The following is a 24496-nucleotide window of genomic DNA, read 5'->3' on the forward strand; positions in this document are numbered from 1 at the left end:
AGAGAGAAGGAGAGAGAGAGAGAGGGAGGGAGGGAGGGAGGGAGGGAGGGAGGGAGGGCCGGGGCGGGGAAAGGAAAGTAGAGGATATCGTAGTTCAACATTCCTACTCCGAGACGCTTTGTGGATACGGCCCAGGACTATGAGTATGAAATGTGGAAGTAGAAGGGGGAGAGAGGGAGAGAAGGAGAGAGAGAGGGAGAGAGAGATAGAGAGAGAGAAGGAGAGAGAGAGAGGGAGAGAGGGAGAGAGAGATAGAGAGAGAGAAGGAGAGAGAGAGAGAGGGAGGGAGGGAGGGAGGGAGGGAGGGAGGGAGGGCCGGGGCGGGGAAAGGAAAGTAGAGGATATCGTAGTTCAACATTCCTACTCCGAGACGCTTTGTGGATACGGCCCAGGACTATGAGTATGAAATGTGGAAGTAGAAGGGGGAGAGAAGGAGAGAAGGAGAGAGAGAGGGAGAGAGAGATAGAGAGAGAGAAGGAGAGAGAGAGAGAGGGAGGGAGGGAGGGAGGGAGGGAGGGAGGGAGGGCCGGGGCGGGGAAAGGAAAGTAGAGGATAGAGTGCTTGACCACACTCGTGTCATGCTATGGTTCAAGGTTCTAGATGTAGTCTACCTTCTCATGTGTGTGTGTGTTCCTCTACCTTCTCGTCAGGGATGCTCTGGCGGACGTTGTCCAGGTAACTGCTGATGTTCTCTACGTTGGTGTAACGCAGCAGGATGCGGGCAAAGTCCTCCTCACTGATGGTGGTCATGCCTTTAGAGTAGGTCAGGAACTCTATCTCCAAAACCTCTGTCTGGAGGTTATCCATGAACCTGGGGGAGAGAGAGGACCAGGTGACAGAGAGAAGGTACATGTCTATGGTAGTGCAGTATGTGTCTATGGTAGTGCAGTATGTGTCTATGGTAGTGCAGTATGTGTCTATGGTAGTGCAGTATGTGTCTATGGTAGTGCAGTACGTGCCTATGGTAGTGCAGTACGTGTCTATGGTAGTGCAGTACGTGTCTATGGTAGTGCAGTATGTGTCTATGGTAGTGCAGTATGTGTCTATGGTAGTGCAGTATGTGGTTATGGTAGTGCAGTATGTGTCTATGGTAGTGCAGTACTTGTCTATGGTAGTGCAGTATGTGTCTATGGTAGTGCAGTATGTGCCTATGGTAGTGCAGTATGTGTCTATGGTAGTGCAGTATGTGTCTATGGTAGTGCAGTATGTGTCTATGGTAGTGCAGTATGTGTCTATGGTAGTGCAGTATGTGGTTATGGTAGTGCAGTATGTGTCTATGGTAGTGCAGTATGTTTCTATGGTAGTGCAGTATGTGTCTATGGTAGTGCAGTACGTGTCTATGGTAGTGCAGTATGTGTCTATGGTAGTGCAGTATGTGGTTATGGTAGTGCAGTATGTGTCTATGGTAGTGCAGTATGTGTCTATGGTAGTGCAGTATGTGGTTATGGTAGTGCAGTATGTGTCTATGGTAGTGCAGTATGTTTCTATGGTAGTGCAGTATGTGTCTATGGTAGTGCAGTACGTGTCTATGGTAGTGCAGTATGTGTCTATGGTAGTGCAGTATGTGGTTATGGTAGTGCAGTATGTGTCTATGGTAGTGCAGTATGTGTCTATGGTAGTGCAGTATGTGTCTATGGTAGTGCAGTATGTGTCTATGGTAGTGCAGTATGTGTCTATGGTAGTGCAGTATGTGTCTATGGTAGTGCAGTATGTGTCTATGGTAGTGCAGTATGTGTCTATGGTAGTGCAGTATGTGTCTATGGTAGTGCAGTACGTGTCTATGGTAGTGCAGTATGTGGTTATGGTAGTGCAGTATGTGTCTATGGTAGTGCAGTATGTGTCTATGGTAGTGCAGTATGTGTCTATGGTAGTGCAGTATGTGTCTATGGTAGTGCAGTATGTGTCTATGGTAGTGCAGTATGTGTCTATGGTAGTGCAGTACGTGTCTATGGTAGTGCAGTATGTGTCTATGGTAGTGCAGTATGTGTCTTTGGTAGTGCAGTACGTGTCTATGGTAGTGCAGTACGTGTCTATGGTAGTGCAGTACGTGTCTATGGTAGTGCAGTATGTGTCTATGGTAGTGCAGTATGTGTCTATGGTAGTGCAGTATGTGTCTATGGTAGTGCAGTATGTGTCTATGGTAGTGCAGTATGTGTGTTAGAGTAACTTAATACTATATCTGAGTATGAGAGAGCAGTGAAACTGAAACAAGCGACAGAGTAGATTAACTATGTTCCACAGACCATCATTTTATAGGGCTCTATTAAGATTAATCAATTAATCGGCATGGCGATACCTGTAGAAATCGTCGAAGGTCAGCTCCGCCTTCCCCTTCTTCCCAAAGAAGTGCACCAGGAGTGTGGTGTCAATCATCATACCCTCCTCCGCACGCTGCCATCCCATTGGCCAGACAGGGGTAGAGGGGGCGGGGAGAAAAGAAAAACAATGCAGTGACTGACATACAACACGCTCTCTGATTGGATGAGTGGGGACCGGTCCGTGTGGGCGGGGTCATGAATCCAAGATGGCAGCCATCGTGCCGAACAACCAGCCAGTCGCATGTGAGGTGCATCAACGGGGCAACAACAGTCAGTCAAGTCAATCAATCAATCAGCTTCAACAAGTATTCACAACAAGGCTTGAGTCTGAGCAGCACCTGCACAGATCCACTGATCTCCAAACCACCCGTGTGTTATAGCTGTTAGTAGACATATTGGATTAGGACTATCCGGATGGTGTGTAGATCAGATATTCCTGTGCAGCCCAGACTGATAAATGGTAGTGTTGCAGCCAGCAGTGTGACAGACAGACAGACAGGACAGGACAGCACACAGACAGGTAAGGCTATAGACAGACGGACAGACAGACACACACAAAGACATGCCTGTAGACACATAGAGAGAAGGAGTAGAAAGAGAGAGAGCGGAGAAGACAGACGACACACCGTCATTTTAGCTGAGACAGGTACATATGCCACCACATCCCATGCATTTCTGTTCAAACCCTCAAACGCCACACATAGAAAACCATAGCAGAACAGAAAACCCACCGCAACAGAAATGTGCACAAGAATGTGAGCAAGATTCCACCTTTTTCTAAAAGACTGTAACATAATCAGGTGTCTTTGAAGTAATTATTAATTCTTTCATGTTTTCTTTCTTTCTGCCTTTTAAACCACTCTCTCTGTGTACAAAATATCCCTTCCCTCTCTTCTGCGTGGGCTTTGTAAGGGATCTGGGATATTTGAAACCAATTAGGGTGTATTTGGGATGTTTATGTATTTACCGTGGTTTTGTAATCCGCTGTTTAACACTACCTTAATCCCGGGGAGTCGGAAAATTCCGGAAAAGGGGGAAGGGGGGTGTATAGGCGTGTGTGTGTGTGTGTAGGAGGGGATCATTCAGAAAAAGGTGTTTATATGGCTGGGCTTTATCACATAATAACGGACACAGGCCAAATCCCGAGGAACCCTGTCTGAGCTTCCAAGGACCCATAGAGGGCGATATCGATCGATGATTGATATAAAAACCAAATGGGCCAATAGGTTTGGTCCCTCTCCCCGCCATGCCCCACCCTTCCCCCAATCCAACCAATCCGGCGTCATGCTGAAGGCAGAGTGTAACTGGCATTGGCAAACTCTCATCATATCCTTCTCCATAGGGGAAGACTGCATTCAACCATGTTCAGATTCAGCAGTAGCTTCACGATGCTATACGGCTAATTAAACTGGTCCCAGGTCAGTCCGTGCTGTCTCGCCAAGGTTGAGTCAACTGTGACAAGACAGCATAAAACTGATCTGAGACCAGGCTGGCAAATGTCTAATACCTTTAGTCTAAAGTCCTAATCCGCCAGGGAACAGGAAAAAAATGATTCAAAGGAAAAAAGAACAGAATTGAAAGAAGAGACATTGTGGTTGTTCCGCTTGACGGCCCAAATGAAGGCCCTTTTCACGGCCCAAATGAAGGCCCTTTTCACGGCCCAAATGAAGGCCCTTTTCACGGCCCAAATGAAGGCCCTTTTCACGGCCCAAATGAAGGCCCTTTTCACGGCCCAAATGAAGGCCCTTTTCACGGCCCAAATGAAGGCCCTTTTCACGGCCCAAATGAAGGCCCTTTTCACGGCCCAAATGAAGGCCCTTTTCACGGCCCAAATGAAGGCCCTTTTCACGGCCCAAATGAAGGCCCTTTTCAAGGCCGAAGCCAGATGTTGTTTTTGGAAACATCATACTGTGTAGAATTAAAATGTACTCCCCAGGGATGGAATTTAAAAACAATGCAACTAAAAGATCGTGGAGAAATCATGCAAGGATAGGTCTATTTCACATGCTGTATAGGGACGAGTCAGTGTCTCTCAAAGGAAATCATGTTTAGTAGCATTACGTCACTGTAAAAACTAACTAACACTTATCAGTCTGTTTCAGTTGTGTAACTTTTAGATTCTTCCACTAATTACATACTGAACAAATATAAACGCAACATACAATTTCAGATTTTACTTAAGCACATTTTATATAAGGAAATCAGTAAATGAAAATAAATCTATTAGGCCCTGGTCTATGGATTTCACATGACTGGGCACGGGCGCAGCCATGGGGTTGCCTGGGAGGGCATAGGCCCACCCACTCGGGAGCCAGGCCCAGCCAATAAGAATGAGTTTTTCCCCACAAAAGGGCTTTATTACAGACAGAAATGCTTCTCAGTTTCATCAGCTGTCCAGGTGGCTGGTCTCAGATGATCCCGCAGGTGAAGAAGCCGGATGTGGAAATCCTTGGCTGGCGTGGTTACACGTGGTCTGGGGTTGTGAGGTCAGTTGGATGTACTGCCAAATTCTCTAAAATGACGTCGGAGGCGGCTTATGGTAGAGAAATTACCATTCAATTATCTGGCAACAGCTCTGGTGGACATTCCTGCAGTCAGCATGTCAATTGCCAATTTTGTGATTATGGAACATTTCTGGGATCTTTTATTTCAGCTCATGAAACATTGACCCAACGCTTTACATGTTGTGTTTTATATTTTTGTTTTGTATAGCTTTATGTAGAAATTAAGTATCACTCTGTCATACTTAAACTGACTATCTTCTTCAAGTGGCTTCCTTATAAAACGTACAACTTCTTGTATCTCATGGCATCTGTGGTTTGAGGATGTGTTCATTTTTATAAAAGGAACAAACTTGTAAAATATATGTGGTGAAATGACTAGCTTCTTCTTCAGAAGGCAATGCCCTATATGACACATTCGCTTTGCGCCCAGACTAGACAATGCACATGTTTACTTCATCTCCTTTCTACCCCCCCCCCCCTCTCTCTCTCTTCCTACCCCCTCTCTTTCTTTCTCTCCCTCTCTCTCTCCTGGAAGAGTGAGATCACGACCTGACGCCTCTCGGTTCCTGGAAGCTGGGGAGCGCGAGTATGTGAGCTCATCACTATCGACGACATAATGGTTATCACGCCCACCAGGCGTGCGAGTCAGCACCTGGTTTGTGTGTGTGTTTGTGTGTGTGTGTCCCCGCTGTGGCCTTTGATCTCAGAACAGAGGTGGAAAACAGTGATTACTGATGTCAACCCCTAAAACGTCTCTCTCTCTCGCTGACTCCCCTCCCTCCCTCTCCTGAATAACACATTAGACCTGTTATTGGAGTGCTGGAGAGTCAGCCAGCCAGACAGTCCTTTCTGACACAGACAAACACAGGGGGCCTAATGGGAGACTCATCATGACAGAGAACCTGAATAGGAGTTAAACACACATCCCTCCCCTCTCTCTCTCTCTCTCTGTCACTCTGTCTCCCTCTCTCTCTCCCTCTCTCTTTGATAGCCTCTAGATGAAAGGGTCCAGTCTGTGTAAATACAGGTCATCTCCATGATCTGCTGCAGTCTTCCAGTGTTATTGTCTCTCCTCTGCTTCCGCTGCTAGCCACCTATTAGCCAACAAATAGGCTGCCAAACAAATCGTCAGGCTGAGAAACACTGGACTGCCAAGTCAGCCGTGCTCAATTGTAGACGGACGGCAATGATCTAAAGTGTGTGTGTGTGCGTGCGTGCGTGCGTGCGTGTGTGTGTGTCTGCGCGGTGCTAGAATGATGATGTTGTTTTGGTATAGCACTTTGTAGCTAAGCAGGTCATCACTGTATTTTATGCTAAGAACTTTTTCTAACTGTATTTTCTTGACAAACGGTGGCTGACATGCAGGTAACAACAACAACCACGAGGAACCAACACAGAGAGGTGGCGGAAGGTAACATCGATAAGCATGAAACACAAGAGAAACAAATAGGGTTTATTACAATAAAACAAACATCTGAATCTAAGAATCGAATACAGAAAAAACAATAGATTACACAGTGACATAGCTGTCCTATGGCTATGGATGGATGGGTCAAAACCAAGGGAAGAGTTTTTACCTTTTCTAGTCAAAGGAGGGATGGGATCAAGTGACTAAAAGAACCACTAGAAACCAAGAGAGGGATGGTCGGGTATGAGAGACACAAATGGACGAATTAATGGACAGAGGACCAGTATACCTCTGGCAGGTCTGAGAACTGCTAAATGGATCTAGGCTGCGAATGGCAGAGGGATGGAGGGATAGATGGCGGAAAAGAAGGAAGGGAGAAAGAAAGGAGGGAGGAAGGGTGGACAGAGGACAGGTGTACCTCTGCCAGGTCTGAAAACAGGGCTTGACTGGCGCCGCGCCTCAGAACGTCCCAATAGCTCCTGGCCACAAACTGATGACTGTCTTTTTTAACCACCTGCAGGAGTTTTTACCAGAAGCACAAACATCGTACAAGAAAAACAGAGGACAACTAAAGGAGAGAAGAGAGGATGAAATGAAGGAATAACCATGATCAATCAAAGATCAAATGAGATTTCATCACAAAATTGGAGGGATTGGCTTAGTGATATGCTAATCGTATAGAAGACGGATCACAGTAACATTAAAATAATGAACAGTCTCACAGTGATATCACTATTATAGTAGAATGATTTGTCATCGTATCAAAGAGATTCGATGCAATGACGCAATCCAACACTGGATTTCTGGACAGGGAAATTGTTTGACTACTATCCTACCTCCCACTTCCCTCAGATGAGTCAGACATTTAACAAGACATTATTTGACTCCATTCCGTTTTCCTTCGCTCCAGTCAACCGACATTGATACAGCATGGTGGTTTGACTATCGCTTTGAATGACACACGTCACATAAGACAACATCTGCTGATCAATATATCGCATTCACTCAACTAAAGTCGTTAAGTATAAACCACTCACAATGTGTGTACAGAATGAAGCACAACCAACAGAATAGTGTTGAAACCTCATCTATAGCACACATCCAATACAGCGATTGGCCAGCTGTCTTGTCTCTCTCTATAGGGTTATACAGTGATTGGCCAGCTGTCTTGTCTCCCTCTATATGGTTATACAGTGATTGGCCACCTGTCTTGTCTCTCTCTATAGGGGAATACAGTGATTGGCCGCCTGTCTTGTCTCTCTCTATAGGGGAATACAGTGACTGGCCACCTGTCTTGTCTCTACAGGGGAATACAGTGATTGGCCACCTGTCTTGTCTCTCTCTATAGGGGAATACAGCGATTGGCCACCTGTCTTGTCTCTCTCTATACGGGAATACAGCGATTGGCCAGCTGTCTTGTCTCTCTCTATAGGGTTATACAGTGATTGGCCAGCTGTCTTGTCTCTCTCTATAGGGTTATACAGTGATTGGCCACCTGTCCTGTCTCTCTCTATAGGGGAATAGAGCGATTGGCCACCTGTCTTGTCTCTCTCTATAGGGGAATACAGTGATTGGCCACCTGTCTCTCTCTATAGGGGAATACAGTGATTGGCCACCTGTCTTGTCTCTCTCTATAGGGGAATACAGCGATTGGCCACCTGTCTTGTCTCTCTCTATAGGGGAATACAGTGATTGGCCACCTGTCTTGTCTCTCTCTATAGGGGAATACAGTGATTGGCCACCTGTCTTATCTCTCTCTATAGGGGAATAGAGCGATTGGCCACCTGTCTCTCTCTATAGGGGAATACAGTGATTGGCCACCTGTCTTGTCTCTCTCTATAGGGGAATACAGGGAACATCACAGGTTGTACTGGCCTGTCGTCCATCAGGTTAGTGACAGGAGGGAGACGTCTGCTCCTATGTAAAGGGACAGACAGTGGCCTGGTTCTGGGGCTGTGTTTGAGTATAGACCATTATGTTCCTTCACTCCTCCACAGTGAGTGGAGGGAAATGTGCATTAAGACTGAGTGAGAGACAGGGTTATAGTCTAAACATGACCACGTAGGCAGCCTATTGATCTGTCATCAGAGTCCTCTCTGGGTTAACCTGGAATCAACACTGAATATCACTGGCTACGTCTCAAATGGCACCCTATTCCCTATACAGTGCACACACTTACTTCATAGAGTGTGCTTACATCATAAGGACTGTGCTGACTTTATAGATAGAGTGTGCTTACTTCATAAAGTGTGCTGACTTCATAGAATGCTTACATTATATGGACTGTGCTTACTTCATAAAGTGTGCTGACTTCATAGGGTGATTACATCATAAGGAATGTGCTGACTTCATAGTGTGCTGACTTCATAAGGAATGTGCTGACTTCATAGTGTGCTGACTTCATAAGGACTGTGTTTACTTAATAAAATGCTTACATCATAAGGAATGTGCTGACTTCATAGTGTGCTGACTTCATAAGGAATGTGCTGACTTCATAGTGTGCTGACTTCATAAGGACTGTGTTTACTTAATAAAATGCTTACATCATAAAGAATGTGCTGACTTCATAGTGTGCTGACTTCATAAGGAATGTGCTGACTTCATAGTGTGCTGACTTCATAAGGACTGTGTTTACTTAATAAAATGCTTACATCATAAGGACTGTGCTTACTTCATAGGGTGATTACATCATAAGGACTGTGCTTACTTCATAGGGTGATTACATCATAAGGACTGTGCTTACTTCATAGGGTGATTACATCATAAGGACTGTGCTTACTTCATAGGGTGATTACATCATAAGGACTGTGCTTACTTCATAGGGTGATTACATCATAAGGACTGTGCTTACTTCATAGGGTGATTACATCATAAGGACTGTGCTTTCTTCATAGGGTGATTACATCATAAGGACTGTGCTTACTTCATAGGGTTATTACATCACTAGAGTGATCTTATTTGCACAGGGTCCTTATTAGAGTGATCTTATTTGCACAGGGTCCTTACTAGAGTCTGCTTACTTCATTGAGGATACTTACTTACATGTAAGGTGATTACTTCAAAATGTGTGCTCACTCTACTATCCATACTATTTGCCAAAATCCCCCCCCCCCTCCCTCCCCCCAACAATGCTTGGTTCTATTTTAAGCCAGAGTGTTTCTTAGTCATTCTAAATCAAATCATCCACTTTTGTCTCTCTCTGACCCCTAGAATCATTACTCCTCCACCACCCCTCCACCCCTCCGCAATCATTCCCTCAGTCAATATGACAGACAGCCAGAACACAAGGAAGGTCTATTTCAATGGATTTCTATCTATTTCACTCTATTTATATAGATCTAGATATACAGAGTTTAGACCAGGGACAAAGGTACACATGTGTGTCCGAAATGGCTCCCTATTCACTAACAAAATACTTTTGGACAATAGTAGTGCACTATATAGGGAATAGGGTGCCATTTCGGGCATGGTTGGGTTGATACATACGCTGTTGATGGGAGCAACCTGATATCCATAGAGCTGCATACTCTTTTACACAGAGAGACGAGGAGGAGACGGCATGCGGTCAAAAAGGTGGAGGAAGAAGAGGAGGAGGAAGAGGAAGAAAGGAAAGGTCACATGTTAGAATAGATGCATGCAAGGAGAGACACACTGGCTCAAATGCACAACAGGAGTACTGCTACCGTAAACCAACACACTTGTAGCTACACAACATAACACAACGTGCTCTACAAATATTACTTCTCTATAGGTCATATTTCTACAATAAAGTAAACCATGGTTGCATACAAAATGGCACCCTGTTTCCTAGAAAGTGACCTACTTTTGACCCAGAGCCCTGGTCAAAAGTAGTGCACCACATATGGAATAGGGTGCCATTTGGGACATCCACTATGTAAAGGATAAAGTGTGTGTTCACAACGTGCTACACTGGTAATACAGCTTACAAAACATACCGTCAGATTGTCACAGATAGCACCATATGATTGTATCATTCACATGGTACCTTAATATACACACACCATTAGCATAACGTTATCCTAACGTTAAAGAGACAGCGTATCTGATTCTGTTATTGAAGGGGCACAGAGGATCAGTGGGCCCCATATTAGACCATCTGGGCTGTCTGAAATGGCCCCTTCTTCCCAACAGATGTAGGATCTTAATTGCTGAAACTTGTAGTGCATTTGAGTTTTAAAAAGGATTCTGAAGTTTGTAATTTCCACTTTAAAATTTCAGACTTTATTTGCCCAAACCAAAAAATTGATCAACCCCCTACAACAAAAATATTTATTATAATCCACATAATAATTCACATTTCCTGTTGATGCAGGATTATTTTCCTGCTGTAGCAAACTAGCTCTAATTAAGATCCTTCACCTGTATATAGCGCACTTATATTGACTATGGGCTCTGGTCAAAAGGAGTGCAGTATATAGGGAATAGGGTGCAAAAGTAGTGCACTATATAGAAGGTTGGTTGTTTAGCAGCAAAACCGAGAAGTGCGCAACTATGGGGCAAGACAGACTGGGTTGGCTTAGACTGTTGACAACATGTCAAATATATTTAGTCTCCAATGTTTATTGAAAACATAAATACATTTGCACAATAAGCACTTGTTGTCTCTCAAATACGTTGTTACAGCTGTTACTGTAGGTAGCAAAATGTTTCCATATTAGCATAGACATGACATCAGTCAAAACAAGACATGGTATCAATAACAAGATGAAACGAGCTGAAACGAGCTGAAACGAGCAGCCCACGATTCCCCACATGGCAGCTTGTTGTCATTGTTGCTCGCTATCTGACCGTTCAGAATCATCATTTCATCATCATCATTCATCATTTCCGTGACGTTGTCAGACAACCCGTCTATAGGAAATTGAGTAGTGCACTATAAAGGGAATACAGATGTAGGATCTTAATTTGATCACACTGTTGCAGGAGAACTGCAGGAAATGTTAAACTTGTAGTGTATTGGAGGTTTAAAAAGTCTTCTGAAGTTTGTAATTTCCACTTTGAAATGTCCGACTTGATTTTCCCTTACGGAAAATGTATCAACCCCTACAAAAATGGCCATTCAATATAATACACATAATAATTTACATTTCCTGTTGCTGCAGGATTATTTTCCTGCTGTAACAAACCGGCTCAAATGAAGATCCTACCTCTGTAGGGTGCCATTTAGGACCCAGTCTTTAAACAACATTCCTCAGCTGTGCCCCTCCGAGGAGCCGTCTGGCTAAGTGTGTCTGGTCCCTCTGAAGCTAAAGCCACAGAAACTCCCACAATCCCCTCTCATCCCCTCTTATCTCTCTATCAGATCCTCTTGTTTATGTTGGGCCACATGGGCTGCTTATGGGAGATGTCACCCATCCACAAAACACTGGGAAAGGAGGCCATTTTGTCTCTGCTCGTCTCCCACCGGTCCTGACGCAAGCGAGAGGGATCTTAACTTCAAAGTGAACCGAATGCACTCTCTGTAGTGTGTGTGTGTGTGTGTGTGTGTGTGTGTGTGTGTGTGTGTGTGTGTGTGTGTGTGTGTGTGTGTGTGTGTGTGTCTGTGTGTCTGTGTGTGTGTGTGTGTGTGTGTGTGTGTGTGTGTGTGTGTGTGTGTGTGTGTGTGTGTGTGTGTGTGTGTGTGTGTGTGTGTGAAGTGTGGGAAAGCACAAGGCGACAGAACAAGTCCTGAACATGCTTGGAGGTTGATGTTTTAATGTCATATTATACTGTAAGATAAATATATTTTTTCCTCAAATTTGATGTCTTTGACCCCTCAATTCAGTATTGATAACAAGTACAACACACATGGGCTGTGTCCAAATGCCCGTACTTGCGTTATAAATAGTAGGCATTTTGGGTATGTGAAAATATAATGTTTCATAGTGTATGAAATGTTCCAAGTTTTCAATGCCAGGATGTCAAACAAATTTTGTCTTTTCACTAGTAGAATTCGCTGCATGCTATTGAGAGAGATACGTGTCTTTTCACTAGTAGATTTCGCTGCATGCTATTGAGAGAGATATGTGTCTTTTCAGACCCGCGTGTGTTTGACAACAGCTGATATTCATCTGATAATGAGATAAGGGGAAGCGCTACCAAAATAAAGGAATGGCGGGAAACAACACAGTTAATCATTAGATCTCAGTATAGGTGAGTCTAGTATGTTGACACGTGTCACTTACTGCATTCGTTTTCACTGAACAGAACATTCTAAATAGTATATAGCATTTGTATGCAGTATGTAGCTTTAGTAAGTAGCAGGCAAGACAGATTTATGATCTATTCTTGGTGTCTAATTCTTTGTTAAGACATTTTCAATAGCATAACAGAAACTCAATAAAACAGACATTGTTGTTTGACTTGGGGTGAGAGATACTGTTGGCAGAGGTCTGGTCCTGCCGCTTGCTTTGGGGGAAATTAGGTTGAACACATGCAAGCATGCACGACACACACACACGCACACGCACACGCACACACACACAATCCCAAATATACTCTCTCTCCCTCTTGTTTCCTCTTACCAGCTGAGCTGACTTCTCCACATCTCCTTTCCTCCCCTTCTTCTCATTTTTCTTCCTGAAGATCTCCTGCAGCTAGAGAGGAGAGGAGAGAGGACGGTAGGAGAGGAGAGGAGAGGAGAGGGGAGGGGGGGGGAGGGGGAGGAGAGGAGAGGAGAGGGGAGGGGAGGGGAGGGGGGAGGAGAGGAGAAGAGAGGAGAGGAGAGGGGAGGGGAGGGGAGGAGAGGAGAGGAGAGGAGAGGAGAGGAGAGGGGAGGGGAGGGGAGGGGAGGGGAGGGGAGGGGAGGGGAGGGGAGAGGAGAGGAGAGGAGAGGAGAGGAGAGGAGAGGAGAGGAGAGGAGAGGAGAGGAGAGGAGAGGAGAGGGGAGGAGAGGAGAGGAGAGGAGAGGGGAGGACAGAGATGATGTGTGAGATCAACAGTGTACAGCAGTTATCTTCTTGACACATAAAACTGTTAAATGCATTATTCAAATCCAATTCTTTATTTATTAAGGGAGCAGTAAGGGTAACTCACCACTAGGAACTCCCTCTTGTCAACCATCTGGTTTCCGTCGGCGTCGAACATGTTGAAGGCGATCTTGAAGCCTGCGTGGGGCTCTGAGGAAGAGGAGGAGGTATGAAGATGACTGATCTCCACACTGTAGGGACTGAATGGACTACTAGCTGTCTAGAAAGATGAGTGATCTCAACACCACAGGGACTGGACTCAAGTCATTATGTGTGCTGCTATCAGTGTATCCAGATGATAGCAAGATCTGTTGTGTGATCTGTTTTGCTCAAACACATCAGTGTAATTTGACACAGTTGTCTGTGTTATCATTGTTACCATCCCACATCTCTCACTACATCACTACTGTTGAAATGATATCCATGAATGAATCTTTAGGCTCAGTGTAATCAGCTGTATTGAATGAATACTGGGGCAGCAGGTAGCCTAGTGGTTAAGAGCGTTGTGCCAGTTACCCAAAGGTCACTGGTTTGAATCCCAGAGTCGACCAGGTGAAAAATCTGTTGATGTGCCCTTGAGCGAGGCACTTAACCCTAATTGCCCCTTTAAGTCACTCTGGATAAGAGCGTCTGTTAAATGACTACAATGTACAAGCATACCTGTTGATCTTTCTCTCTCATCTTGGCAAGGGCTATGTAAATATTATTCCAGCGCTGGGTTACCACGCAAAGTGTGTGTAGCAGCGATGACTGAGATGCTTCATTGCCTTGTTAGACCCTCAGTGAGCAACAACAGCAGAGCAGCACCTCAGAGTGTGGCTGGAGATTTATCTGCACAGACTGTCAACGCTAGTCTCAAGCCTGAGTCCCACATAGCATCCTATTCCCTATGTAGTGCACTACTTTTTTTCCAGGGCCATGGACAGAAGTAGTGCACTATATAGCGAATTGGGTGCCATTTGGGATGCAACAAAAGCAATATATGCCTCCAAGTGTGTTTTTATTGTAACAATGTTGATGAAGGCCTATATGATGAATACCTACATGTTGATGAATACCTATGAAGGCCTATATGATGAATACCTACATGTTGATGAATACCTATGAAGGCCTATATGATGAATACCCACATTTATAGGAGTTGAAATGTTGGGAGCATGTGTGTGGAGTCTTTATTTACTAAAGAATATGTTTCATTGTCACATACACCAGACAGGTGCGGTGAAATGTGTTGTTTTACAGGGTCAGACATTGTTGTGCAACGCACCTGGAGCATATTAGGGTTAAGTGCCTTGCTCAAGGGCACATCAACAGATTTTTTAGCTTGTTGGCTCTGGTATTCGAATGAGCATCCTTTTGGTTATTGGCCCAATGCTCTAACCGCTATCTTGTCTTAACTCGTGTCTTATATTATCTTGTCTTAACTCATGTTTTATCTTGTCTTAACTCATGTTTTGTCTTAACTTGTGTTTTATCTTATCTTGTCTTAACTCGTGTTTTATCTTATCTTAACTCATGTTTTATCTTATCTTGTCTTAACTCAGGGCCTTCTGTGTCTCGGCAGCTTCTTCAGGGTAAGTGTAGATATGACCACCTATCGTAGTGTAAGGTACAGGAGATTTTGGTATTTTTTCGGAGACTGGAGATCTTGGGTGGGCCGCCCATGTCTGGGACATACTGTAAACTTAACAGACCAACGCTGGCCTTTAGTAATGATTTGTGTTTAATGTAAGCAGAGGGCACCATCAGCCCCTCTTCATGAGAGAGAATGAGAGAGAGAGGGAGAGAGAGAGAGATACAGAGGGAGGGAGAGAGAGAACGAGAGAGAGAGAGAGAGGGAGAGAGAGAGAGAGAGAGAGAGAGGGAGAGAGAGAGAGAGGTAGGGCAGAGAGTAGAACATAGAAAGAGAGAGTAAGAGAGTGAGAGAGAGGGAAAGAGAGAGATAGAAAGAGTATGTGATAGAGAGAGAGAGGGAGTGGAAGAGAGAGAAAGAGAGAGTGTAGAGCGTAAAGAGAGAGACTCACTTGTCAGAATGCAGAGCAGAAAGAGATACTCGGTGTAAGCGATGATGCCTGGAAAGAAAAAGAGAAGACGGAACATCAAAGGACAGTTGACAAGATTCATTCTGTTAATGTACAATAAAGCACTCTCTCTCTCCTTCTCTCTCTCCCTCTCTCGCTCCTTCTCTCTCTCCTTCACCAACTCTCAAACAGCTGGTCGGGGTCCTAATTTTTTTTCTTTCAAACTCCGGGACACTAGAGGCGGCTTGGCTGAAGGCCAGATTAAAATGTTTACTGATTGTTCAAAGACGGGCCTCCTCTAGATAAATGGAAGGGTAGAACAGACCTTCCCCTCCTCCCCTCTTCTCCCGGAGAGAAGTAGAGAAGGAGTAATCCCCCTTTCATGCAGATAACATCTAAAAATGTAAAAAGGTGCCTTTGAGTTGAGCCGCAGGCGGTGTTTTGGCCACACCGGAGCTGCGGGTGTCTTTACACTGCAAGTGAGCGGTGCTGAGACTCAAGACCTAGAACACTGGGTGGTAGAACACACACACACACACACACACACACACACACACACACACACACACACACACACACACACACACACACACACACACACACACACACACACACACACACACACACACACACACACACACCCCTGCATATACATACACACACGCACAGAAACATGTACACACCCAATGCATATACACATACACACACGGTGGGGGGAGGGGGGTGGAAAGGGATCACAACCAGCCGTGTTGGGTTTGGAGAAGCAAGGTGTAAAGCGTTGAGGGGATGATCAGCCTGAGGATGTGGTCCATTTAGGGTGATGTCCCCTCTGCTCCTCTTTGTTGGGGCCAGGGGAAACACAGGCATGGCCCAGAGAGATGGAGGACCGCTGCTGTGGCCTAGTTGCTGGAAGGGGAGTGTGTGTATGCTCATGTTTCTCTCTGTGTGTGTGTGTGTGTGTGTGTGTGTGTGTGTGTGTGTGTGTGTGTGTGTGTGTGTGTGTGTGTGTGTGTGTGTGTGTGTGTGTGTGTGTGTGTGTGTGTGTGTGTGTGTGTGTGTGTGTGTGTGTGTGTGTGTGCTCATGTTTCTCTATATGTGTGTGTTGGTCTGTTACACGGCGGCTGAAAGCATTCCCTCTTCCACCAGGTTTTTGTTTGGAGAGGAAGACAGTAGCCTGTCTGTCCACTGATAGTTCAGGGTGACTGCACTGAGTGTTACGGGAGAGAGACTCCCTGCTTCAGGAAGGGGAGAGGAGGGGGAACATGATACCTCAGCTTAGTGGAGCTACCGCTGCCCCCTGCCCTGGACCTCACACTAGGGATGGATGCTCCCTGTCCCAGGCTTACTCAAATACTCAATACAGCTGATAACAACTTTGGCAGTAGGTGATTTGCTTGGCTTGTCTCCCACGAGGAGAGGCCAACTCAATAACGTATTTGAACTGCAACTATCTGCTGTCTTTATTCTACTAGTTTAACCTCCTATTGTTTATCAAAATGTGTACATTTGAATGTTTAGTCATTTAGCAGGCACTCTTATCCAGAGCCTCTTACAGTAGTGACCTCATACATTTTAATGTTTAGTCATTTAGCAGGCACTCTTATCCAGAGCCTCTTACAGTAGTGACCTCATACATTTTAATGTTTAGTCATTTAGCAGGCACTCTTATCCAGAGCCTCTTACAGTAGTGACCTCATACATTTTAATGTTTAGTCATTTAGCAGGCACTCTTATCCAGAGCCTCTTACAGTAGTGACTTCATACATTTAAATGTTTAGTCATTTAGCAGGCACTCTTATCCAGAACCTCTTACAGTAGTGACCTCATATATTTTAATGTTTAGTCATTTAGCAGGCACTCTTATCCAGAGCCTCTTACAGTAGTGACCTCATACATTTTAATGTTTAGTCATTTAGCAGGCACTCTTATCCAGAGCCTCTTACAGTAGTGACCTCATACATTTTAATGTTTAGTCATTTAGCAGGCACTCTTATCCAGAGCCTCTTACAGTAGTGACCTCATACATTTTAATGTTTAGTCATTTAGCAGGCACTCTTATCCAGAGCCTCTTACAGTAGTGACTTCATACATTTAAATGTTTAGTCATTTAGCAGGCACTCTTATCCAGAGCCTCTTACAGTAGTGACCTCATACATTTTAATGTTTAGTCATTTAGCAGGCACTCTTATCCAGAGCCTCTTACAGTAGTGACCTCATACATTTTAATGTTTAGTCATTTAGCAGGCACTCTTATCCAGAGCCTCTTACAGTAGTGACCTCATACATTTTAATGTTTAGTCATTTAGCAGGCACTCTTATCCAGAGCCTCTTACAGTAGTGACTTTATACATTTAAATGTTTAGTCATTTAGCAGGCACTCTTATCCAGAGCCTCTTACAGTAGTGACCTCATACATTTTAATGTTTAGTCATTTAGCAGGCACTCTTATCCAGAGCCTCTTACAGTAGTGACCTCATACATTTTAATGTTTAGTCATTTAGCAGGCACTCTTATCCAGAGCCTCTTACAGTAGTGACCTCATACATTTTAATGTTTAGTCATTTAGCAGGCACTCTTATCCAGAGCCTCTTACAGTAGTGACCTCATACATTTTAATGTTTAGTCATTTAGCAGGCACTCTTATCCAGAGCCTCTTACAGTAGTGACTTCCTACACTTTAATGTTTAGTCATTTAGCAGACACTCTTATCCAGAGCCTCTTACAGCAGTGACTTCATACATTTTAATGTTTAGTCATTTAGCAGGCACTCTTATCCAGAGCCTCTTACAGTAGTGACTTCCTACATTTTAATGTTTAGTCATTTAGCAGACACTCTTATCCAGAGCCTCTTACAGCAGTGACTTCATACATTTTAATGTTTAGTCATTTAGTAGGCACTCTTATCCAGAGCCTCTTACAGTAGTGACCTCATACATTTTAATGTTTAGTCATTTAGCAGGCACTCTTATCCAGAGCCTCTTACAGTAGTGACCTCATACATTTTAATGTTTAGTCATTTAGCAGGCACTCTTATCCAGAGCCTCTTACAGTAGTGACCTCATACATTTTAATGTTTAGTCATTTAGCAGGCACTCTTATCCAGAGCCTCTTACAGTAGTGACCTCATACATTTTAATGTTTAGTCATTTAGCAGGCACTCTTATCCAGAGCCTCTTACAGTAGTGACCTCATACATTTTAATGTTTAGTCATTTAGCAGGCACTCTTATCCAGAGCCTCTTACAGTAGTGACTTCATACATTTTAATGTTTAGTCATTTAGCAGGCACTCTTATCCAGAGCCTCTTACAGTAGTGACCTCATACATTTTAATGTTTAGTCATTTAGCAGGCACTCTTATCCAGAGCCTCTTACAGTAGTGACCTCATACATTTTAATGTTTAGTCATTTAGCAGGCACTCTTATCCAGAGCCTCTTACAGTAGTGACCTCATACATTTTAATGTTTAGTCATTTAGCAGGCACTCTTATCCAGAGCCTCTTACAGTAGTGACCTCATACATTTTAATGTTTAGTCATTTAGCAGGCACTCTTATCCAGAGCCTCTTACAGTAGTGACTTCATACATTTAAATGTTTAGTCATTTAGCAGGCACTCTTATCCAGAGCCTCTTACAGTAGTGACCTCATACATTTTAATGTTTAGTCATTTAGCAGGCACTCTTATCCAGAGCCTCTTACAGTAGTGACCTCATACATTTTAATGTTTAGTCATTTAGCAGGCACTCCTATCCAGAGCCTCTTACAGTAGTGACCTCATACATTTTAATGTTTAGTCATTTAGCAGGCACTCTTATCCAGAGCCTCTTACAGTAGTGACTTTATACATTTAAATGTTTAGTCATTTAGCAGGCACTCTTATCCAGAGCCTCTTACAGTAGTGACCTCATACATTTTAATGTTTAGTCATTTAGCAGACACTCTTATCCAGAGCCTCTTACAGTAGTGACCTCATACATTTTAATGTTTAGTCATTTAGCAGGCACTCTTATCCAGAGCCTCTTACAGTAGTGACCTCATACATTTTAATGTTTAGTCATTTAGCAGGCACTCTTATCCAGAGCCTCTTACAGTAGTGACCTCATACATTTTAATGTTTAGTCATTTAGCAGGCACTCTTATCCAGAGCCTCTTACAGTAGTGACTTCCTACATTTTAATGTTTAGTCATTTAGCAGACACTCTTATCCAGAGCCTCTTACAGCAGTGACTTCATACATTTTAATGTTTAGTCATTTAGCAGGCACTCTTATCCAGAGCCTCTTACAGTAGTGACTTCCTACATTTTAATGTTTAGTCATTTAGCAGACACTCTTATCCAGAGCCTCTTACAGCAGTGACTTCATACATTTTAATGTTTAGTCATTTAGTAGGCACTCTTATCCAGAGCCTCTTACAGTAGTGACCTCATACATTTTAATGTTTAGTCATTTAGCAGGCACTCTTATCCAGAGCCTCTTACAGTAGTGACCTCATACATTTTAATGTTTAGTCATTTAGCAGGCACTCTTATCCAGAGCCTCTTACAGTAGTGACCTCATACATTTTAATGTTTAGTCATTTAGCAGGCACTCTTATCCAGAGCCTCTTACAGTAGTGACCTCATACATTTTAATGTTTAGTCATTTAGCAGGCACTCTTATCCAGAGCCTCTTACAGTAGTGACCTCATACATTTTAATGTTTAGTCATTTAGCAGGCACTCTTATCCAGAGCCTCTTACAGTAGTGACTTCATACATTTTAATGTTTAGTCATTTAGCAGGCACTCTTATCCAGAGCCTCTTACAGTAGTGACCTCATACATTTTAATGTTTAGTCATTTAGCAGACACTCTTATCCAGAGCCTCTTACAGTAGTGACCTCATACATTTTAATGTTTAGTCATTTAGCAGGCACTCTTATCCAGAGCCTCTTACAGTAGTGACCTCATACATTTTAATGTTTAGTCATTTAGCAGGCACTCTTATCCAGAGCCTCTTACAGTAGTGACCTCATACATTTTAATGTTTAGTCATTTAGCAGACACTCTTATCCAGAGCCTCTTACAGTAGTGACCTCATACATTTTAATGTTTAGTCATTTAGCAGGCACTCTTATCCAGAGCCTCTTACAGTAGTGACCTCATACATTTTAATGTTTAGTCATTTAGCAGGCACTCTTATCCAGAGCCTCTTACAGTAGTGACCTCATACATTTTAATGTTTAGTCATTTAGCAGACACTCTTATCCAGAGCCTCTTACAGTAGTGACCTCATAAATTTGAATGTTTAGTCATTTAGCAGACACTCTTATCCAGAGCCTCTTACAGTAGTGACTTTATACATTTTAATGTTTAGTCATTTAGCAGGCACTCTTATCCAGAGCCTCTTACAGTAGTGACCTCATACATTTTAATGTTTAGTCATTTAGCAGGCACTCTTATCCAGAGCCTCTTACAGTAGTGACCTCATACATTTTAATGTTTAGTCATTTAGCAGGCACTCTTATCCAGAGCCTCTTACAGTAGTGACCTCATACATTTTAATGTTTAGTCATTTAGCAGGCACTCTTATCCAGAGCCTCTTACAGTAGTGACCTCATACATTTTAATGTTTAGTCATTTAGCAGGCACTCTTATCCAGAGCCTCTTACAGTAGTGACCTCATACATTTTAATGTTTAGTCATTTAGCAGGCACTCTTATCCAGAGCCTCTTACAGTAGTGACCTCATACATTTTAATGTTTAGTCATTTAGCAGGCACTCTTATCCAGAGCCTCTTACAGTAGTGACCTCATACATTTTAATGTTTAGTCATTTAGCAGGCACTCTTATCCAGAGCCTCTTACAGTAGTGACCTCATACATTTTAATGTTTAGTCATTTAGCAGGCACTCTTATCCAGAGCCTCTTACAGTAGTGACCTCATACATTTTAATGTTTAGTCATTTAGCAGGCACTCTTATCCAGAGCCTCTTACAGTAGTGACCTCATACATTTTAATGTTTAGTCATTTAGCAGGCACTCTTATCCAGAGCCTCTTACAGTAGTGACCTCATACATTTTAATGTTTAGTCATTTAGCAGGCACTCTTATCCAGAGCCTCTTACAGTAGTGACCTCATACATTTTAATGTTTAGTCATTTAGCAGGCACTCTTATCCAGAGCCTCTTACAGTAGTGACCTCATACATTTTAATGTTTAGTCATTTAGCAGGCACTCTTATCCAGAGCCTCTTACAGTAGTGACCTCATACATTTTAATGTTTAGTCATTTAGCAGGCACTCTTATCCAGAGCCTCTTACAGTAGTGACCTCATACATTTTAATGTTTAGTCATTTAGCAGGCACTCTTATCCAGAGCCTCTTACAGTAGTGACCTCATACATTTTAATGTTTAGTCATTTAGCAGGCACTCTTATCCAGAGCCTCTTACAGTAGTGACCTCATACATTTTAATGTTTAGTCATTTAGCAGGCACTCTTATCCAGAGCCTCTTACAGTAGTGACCTCATACATTTTAATGTTTAGTCATTTAGCAGGCACTCTTATCCAGAGCCTCTTACAGTAGTGACCTCATACATTTTAATGTTTAGTCATTTAGCAGGCACTCTTATCCAGAGCCTCTTACAGTAGTGACCTCATACATTTTAATGTTTAGTCATTTAGCAGGCACTCTTATCCAGAGCCTCTTACAGTAGTGACCTCATACATTTTAATGTTTAGTCATTTAGCAGGCACTCTTATCCAGAGCCTCTTACAGTAGTGACCTCATACATTTTAATGTTTAGTCATTTAGCAGGCACTCTTATCCAGAGCCTCTTACAGTAGTGACCTCATACATTTTAATGTTTAGTCATTTAGCAGGCACTCTTATCCAGAGCCTCTTACAGTAGTGACCTCATACATTTTTCGTACTCCTCTTTTTTCGCCGCATCCTTGTTTTTTCTGTCCATGTCACAAGTCTGGGAAACCAAAGAACACCTTACCAGATGAACTCTTGTAATCTGAGCCTTTTTTCACAACTTCAGCCAGGAGGTTTCCCAGACTTCATGATCTGATCAACAAACTGAGCCTGATAATATGGTATCATCTTGTATATTACATTCTGATAATATGGTATCATCTTGTATATTACATGCTGATAATATGGTATCATCTTGTATATTACATTCTGATAATATGGTATCATCTTGTATATTACATGCTGATAATATGGTATCATCTTGTATATTATATTCTGATAATATGGTATCATCTTGTATATTACATTCTGATAATATGGTATCATCTTGTATATTACATTACACTTTGATCAGCAGTCCCATATTGAAAAGGTTTTGTTTCCTATATGCCTTTTGGAAGTGGAAGGCCAACTTAACTGTCCCACTTTGAAAGCCTACTTTCTCTGACGAGTTTGTACTGTGCACTGCAGTGAGAGAGAGAGAGAGCATCACTGGATTCCAGACGCGACTCACCAATACCGTACGCACGCACCCACCCACACACTCTCTCTCTCTTCTTGACATGACAACCCAAATAAAATGTGCTGGGACAACACATGGAAACATTCCAGAGTCTGCCGCCCAGCACCGACTCATGCGCACGGCAAAGGTCTCCGTCGGCAACAGTAATCCGACGCCATTCCGGGGATTGAAACTGTCCTCGGCCGTCACCGAGCACCAAAGGAAGCGTGTCCCGACATCACCGGGAACAAACACAACAGAGACGTGTCTCCACATTGTCTTCCTCCTCAACCACACCTTCGTTCCCTGATCACTCCTTTTTTTATTTCCTTTTATCTCCTTCCCTCTTTCCTCTCCTTTCCTCTCCTTTCCTTCCCTCTATCCTCTCCTTTCCTTCTCTCTTTCCTCTCCTCCCCTTTCCTTTCCTCCTTTCTCTGTTTTTTGGTGGGGCCGTGCTGATGTACACTGGCAAGATTAAAAGAGTGGTGTGGGGGTGAGGTGTGTGTATGTGTGGGGCTGAGGTGTGTGTATGTGTGTATGTGTAGGGGTGAGATGTGTGTATGTGTGGGGGTGATGTGTGTGTATGTGTTGGGGTGAGGTGTGTGTATGTGGGGGGGGTGAGGTGTGTGTATGTGTGGGGGTGAGGTGTGTGTATGTGTGGGGGTGAGGTGTGTGTATGTGTAAGGGTGAGGTGTGTGTATGTGTGGGTGTGAGCTGTGTGTATGTGTGGGGGTGAGGTGTGTGTATGTGTAGGGGTGAGGTGTGTGTATGTGTAGGGGTGAGGTGTGTGTATGTGTGGGGATGAGGTGTGTGTATGTGTAGGGGTGAGGTGGGTGTATGTGTGGGGGTGAGGTGTGTGTATGTGTGTATGTGTGTATGTGTAGGGGTGAGGTGTGTGTATGTGTGGGGGTGAGGTGTGTGTATGTGCGGGTGTGAGGTGTGTGTATGTGTGGGGGTGAGGTGTGTGTATGTGTGGGGGTGAGGTGTGTGTATGTGTAGGGGTGAGGTGTGTGTATGTGCGGGTGTGAGGTGTGTGTATGTGTGGGGGTGAGGTGTGTGTATGTGTGGGGGTGAGGTGTGTGTATGTGTAGGGGTGAGGTGTGTGTATGTGTGGGGGTGAGGTGTGTGTATGTGTAGGGGTGAGGTGTGTGTATGTGTAGGGGTGAGGTGTGTGTATGTGTAGGGGTGAGGTGTGTGTATGTGTGGGGGTGAGGTGTGTGTATGTGTGGGGGTGAGGTGTGTGTATGTGTAGGGGTGAGGTGTGTGTATGTGTGGGGGTGAGGTGTGTGTATGTGTGGGGGTGAGGTGTGTGTATGTGTGGGGGTGAGGTGTGTGTATGTGTAGGGGTGAGGTGTGTGTATGTGTGGGGGTGAGGTGTGTGTATGTGTGGGGGAGTACGTGCACGGGGTGCCTCCCTAAAGCAACGGGAAGAGGGAAGGACAAGAAAACATTTCCACGTCGCTCCTCTGGAGCCCAGGTGTGACCTTCTCAGGGACACCAGGGTGTTACTGTGTGTGTGAGTGTGTATGAGTGTGTGTGAGTGTGTAGTCTTGGCAGAGGCCTCACCAACTTTCTCCCTGCCATTCATAGAAACACCAACCCTAGAACCAGCCAGTATGAAAATATGCTGTAGCTTGGAAACAGGCCCAACTTCCTCACTAGTGTTTTCCTAATACACTCCTACTTCCCATTCCCAACACATCTAGTGTCATACACGTCTATCGTACTAGTCTACCACACTTACAACATCCTCTCCTCTCCTCTCCTCTCCTCTCCTCTCCTCTCCTCTCCTCTCCTCTCCTCTCCTCTCCTCTCCTCT

At 43.9% G+C, this 24496-nt stretch overlaps 1 protein-coding gene across 1 annotated transcript in view; it reads right to left on the minus strand.

Annotated features, from left to right (window-relative positions):
* Positions 1 to 516: 516 nt before the first annotated feature.
* Positions 517 to 24496, minus strand: part of LOC129849748 (calcium uptake protein 3, mitochondrial-like) — a 28808-nt gene continuing 4828 nt past the window's right edge. The window contains exons 3-10 of the mRNA XM_055916502.1: positions 15223 to 15270; positions 13266 to 13348; positions 12755 to 12826; positions 9717 to 9758; positions 6649 to 6744; positions 3826 to 3840; positions 2297 to 2391; positions 517 to 811 (exon numbers count right to left, since the gene is read on the minus strand). Coding sequence (XP_055772477.1) covers positions 616 to 811; positions 2297 to 2391; positions 3826 to 3840; positions 6649 to 6744; positions 9717 to 9758; positions 12755 to 12826; positions 13266 to 13316 — 567 coding nt within the window. The 5' untranslated portion in view covers positions 13317 to 13348; positions 15223 to 15270 and the 3' untranslated portion in view covers positions 517 to 615. The remainder of the gene's footprint in view (positions 812 to 2296; positions 2392 to 3825; positions 3841 to 6648; positions 6745 to 9716; positions 9759 to 12754; positions 12827 to 13265; positions 13349 to 15222; positions 15271 to 24496) is intronic.

This window comes from Salvelinus fontinalis, unplaced genomic scaffold, assembly GCF_029448725.1.
Source record: "Salvelinus fontinalis isolate EN_2023a unplaced genomic scaffold, ASM2944872v1 scaffold_1641, whole genome shotgun sequence".
NCBI lineage: Eukaryota > Metazoa > Chordata > Actinopteri > Salmoniformes > Salmonidae > Salvelinus > Salvelinus fontinalis.